Source organism: Lottia gigantea, assembly GCF_000327385.1.
Source record: "Lottia gigantea unplaced genomic scaffold LOTGIsca_12, whole genome shotgun sequence".
Classification (NCBI taxonomy): domain Eukaryota; kingdom Metazoa; phylum Mollusca; class Gastropoda; family Lottiidae; genus Lottia; species Lottia gigantea.
In genome coordinates, this window is record NW_008707225.1 from 370,368 (window position 1) to 372,965 (window position 2,598).

The 2,598-nt window shown below is 35.5% G+C and overlaps 1 protein-coding gene across 1 annotated transcript; it reads left to right on the forward strand.

Annotated features, from left to right (window-relative positions):
- LOTGIDRAFT_230326 (hypothetical protein) lies at positions 1 to 2,598 on the forward strand (the record flags this gene model as incomplete). The annotated part of the gene is made up of 2 exons (XM_009047994.1): positions 1 to 253; positions 1,587 to 2,598. Exons 1-2 carry the CDS (start codon positions 27 to 29, stop codon positions 2,596 to 2,598), a joined length of 1,239 nt encoding a protein of 412 aa, XP_009046242.1. The 5' UTR covers positions 1 to 26.

Consider the following 2,598-nt stretch of genomic DNA (forward strand, 5'->3'; position numbering starts at 1 on the left):
CCAGATTTAACAGAAGAAGGCATAAAATGATGGATAAGAAATTCGGATCTTCTATGATCCCTGAATCAACAAGCCGTGTAGTTTTGGAGAAAAGGAAGAAGGAAAGAAAAATATTTCATATTGCTGGTCCAGTTGAAGACAGGGGAAACTTTGCTGAAAGGGCAGCTAGACTACAATTACGTCTTCAATCATATCGACATCCCAACTGGGATTCTGAAAAGAATATTTATGACTTAGCGTATGCAGGATTCAGGTAAAACTTATGTAAATTTTAGGTCCATTACATTTCTATTCCCCACATGAAATGGGCCATAGTTTATGCCTGTCTGTGCCTGAAGAAGGCCGAAGGGGGCTTTTGTGCTCTTGAAACATGTATGACTATGTTGGGATGAACTAAAAATGGACCAGTAAAAAACTGTGAAATGGTTTGCGACTACATGTGTTGTCTATTTTATTGAACATGTGAAATGGATGGCGTATATTGGAGTCACCCATATCAGTCTGTTGGTTAATCCACAAGTGCTCGTAAACACTCTACAATTCGTTACCTGAGAACTAGACTGTTCTGTGTCCACTTTTGTGAAAATTTGAGTTTGCATATCAAATGTAGATAAGAGCCCTCTACTATCATTTTAAATGAGTTTTTTCAACTTTACAAATCCCACTTTTCTATTTTTTGTTAGGAACATAGTGTTCTATGTGTCTTTTTATCCAATTGGATTTCAAATTGAGATCACGTGACTGGAGATAAAACATAATGGTTTTGATCCTTTTTCAAATTCTCGAGAATTCTTCAACCAAGAATGAACCCTATTGAATATCCAAAATTTAAGAAATACTTTATATTGAGTTATTACATTCAATTTTTAGCTCGTATACACTTTAGAAGGCCCAAATCTTAACAGATGTTGACAAAACTTTGTAAATATTGTTCATTATCACCCCAAAAACTTCAATAGAAGTGTATGACTTTGTTGGTTGAATATTTCATACGGTGATTTTTACAGAAATGCTGAATATTTTTTATCAAAATCAAAGCAGCCAGTGGGTGTCTTTTACCTTGGCTGGCAATCTATCATGTTATCATTCTCTTTAATCAGCAGCATAATGCTTTTTATCATCTTCACAATGGTCAAGGTATTACAAAATTTGACTTTTACCTTGAGCACGCTAGCCAATGTTCTTGTATCGTAGAATGCAGCGATATTTGGTGGATTGTAGGCATATGCCAGCAAATACATCCAATCAGAGCCTTCAACAGAAAAACTGTAGCTTAAACATAATGGCTAATATTTACAGATTGGCTGTATTCACAAGCGTACAATCTGCATAAATGCATAAATTACAAACCACCATGATACATAAAAAGTAGCTATTGTAGTCAAGGTTTAGATACAGAGAGGAAAGGCAATAGGCAACTCTGTCCTTAGTCAATGACCATAAATATTTTGTATTTTAAGGAAAAGTTTTGTATCTGTATAAATGTAGGAATTGAGTCCTATCTGGGGCCCCATCATCACCTATAGATACAGCTAACCTTAGTTGTAAATGAAAAATTAAACAAGATTACTGGTATTATTTTTCAGGTATACAGGGGAGGGAGATCGAGTTGAATGTGATTTTTGTTTAAAACGAGTTTTTAAATGGTCAAAAGAAGACAATCCTCTAGAAACTCATTTACGAATAGCACCAGAATGTCCCTTTATAGTAGAACTTGGCTATACCTTAGATCACCAAATTCCCAAATATAGACGATATAGTCATTATAAAAAACGATTTGAATCAATGTCTGTTGTCCCAGAGCAGTACCGAAACGAATTACCATCTTTTGAATCTTTGGCACGGTCAGGGTTCTTCTATCAAGGAACATTAGACAGAATGAGTTGCTTCCATTGTGGCTTAGTTTTAAGAGATTGGGAAAAAGACACGATTCCTAATGAAGTTCACGAACAGTTTCAGAAAAATTGTCTTTTCTTAACAAATTTATTAGAATTTACTAGACATGGACAACTTGTAGAAATTGTGGTAAAAGATAGTAGTAATAATAGAAGATTTATGAAGCAGATACAGACAAGTAAGAACAATACAAGCTCCAATAATACAGGGCAATTGCAATTAAAAAACATTGGTGAATCAACTAGTCAACACACATCTACAGAAGTAACAGACAGTAGATCATCTTCATCTTTTTATTCTAAAGCACAGAAGTTAGGGAGTGAAAATCAACCAACAATTCCCAGACAACCTACAGAAATCAGACATCTACGACGTATTGGCAAATATGCTCATCTAACCAAACAAGAGTTTGAACGAATAGAAGCAGATATGGTTGATGGCAGACGACGCAGTGAAAGACCACCACAACTCTCACCAAACTTTCAATCTGCTGTCATTTCTAAAGCAGAATGTGTGACGTCAAGTACAGCGTCCAATCCAGTCATTACGCCAATAGAGGAAGCGGTTCATGAAATGGGTTATAGTTTGGAACTGATATATCAAGCTATTAATGAAAGAAGAGATAGAGGGGAGGGAGACTTTCCTGATGCTACAGCATTATGTTTAGCAGTTATGGATTTGGCAGAGAAAAGGAGAATCTAA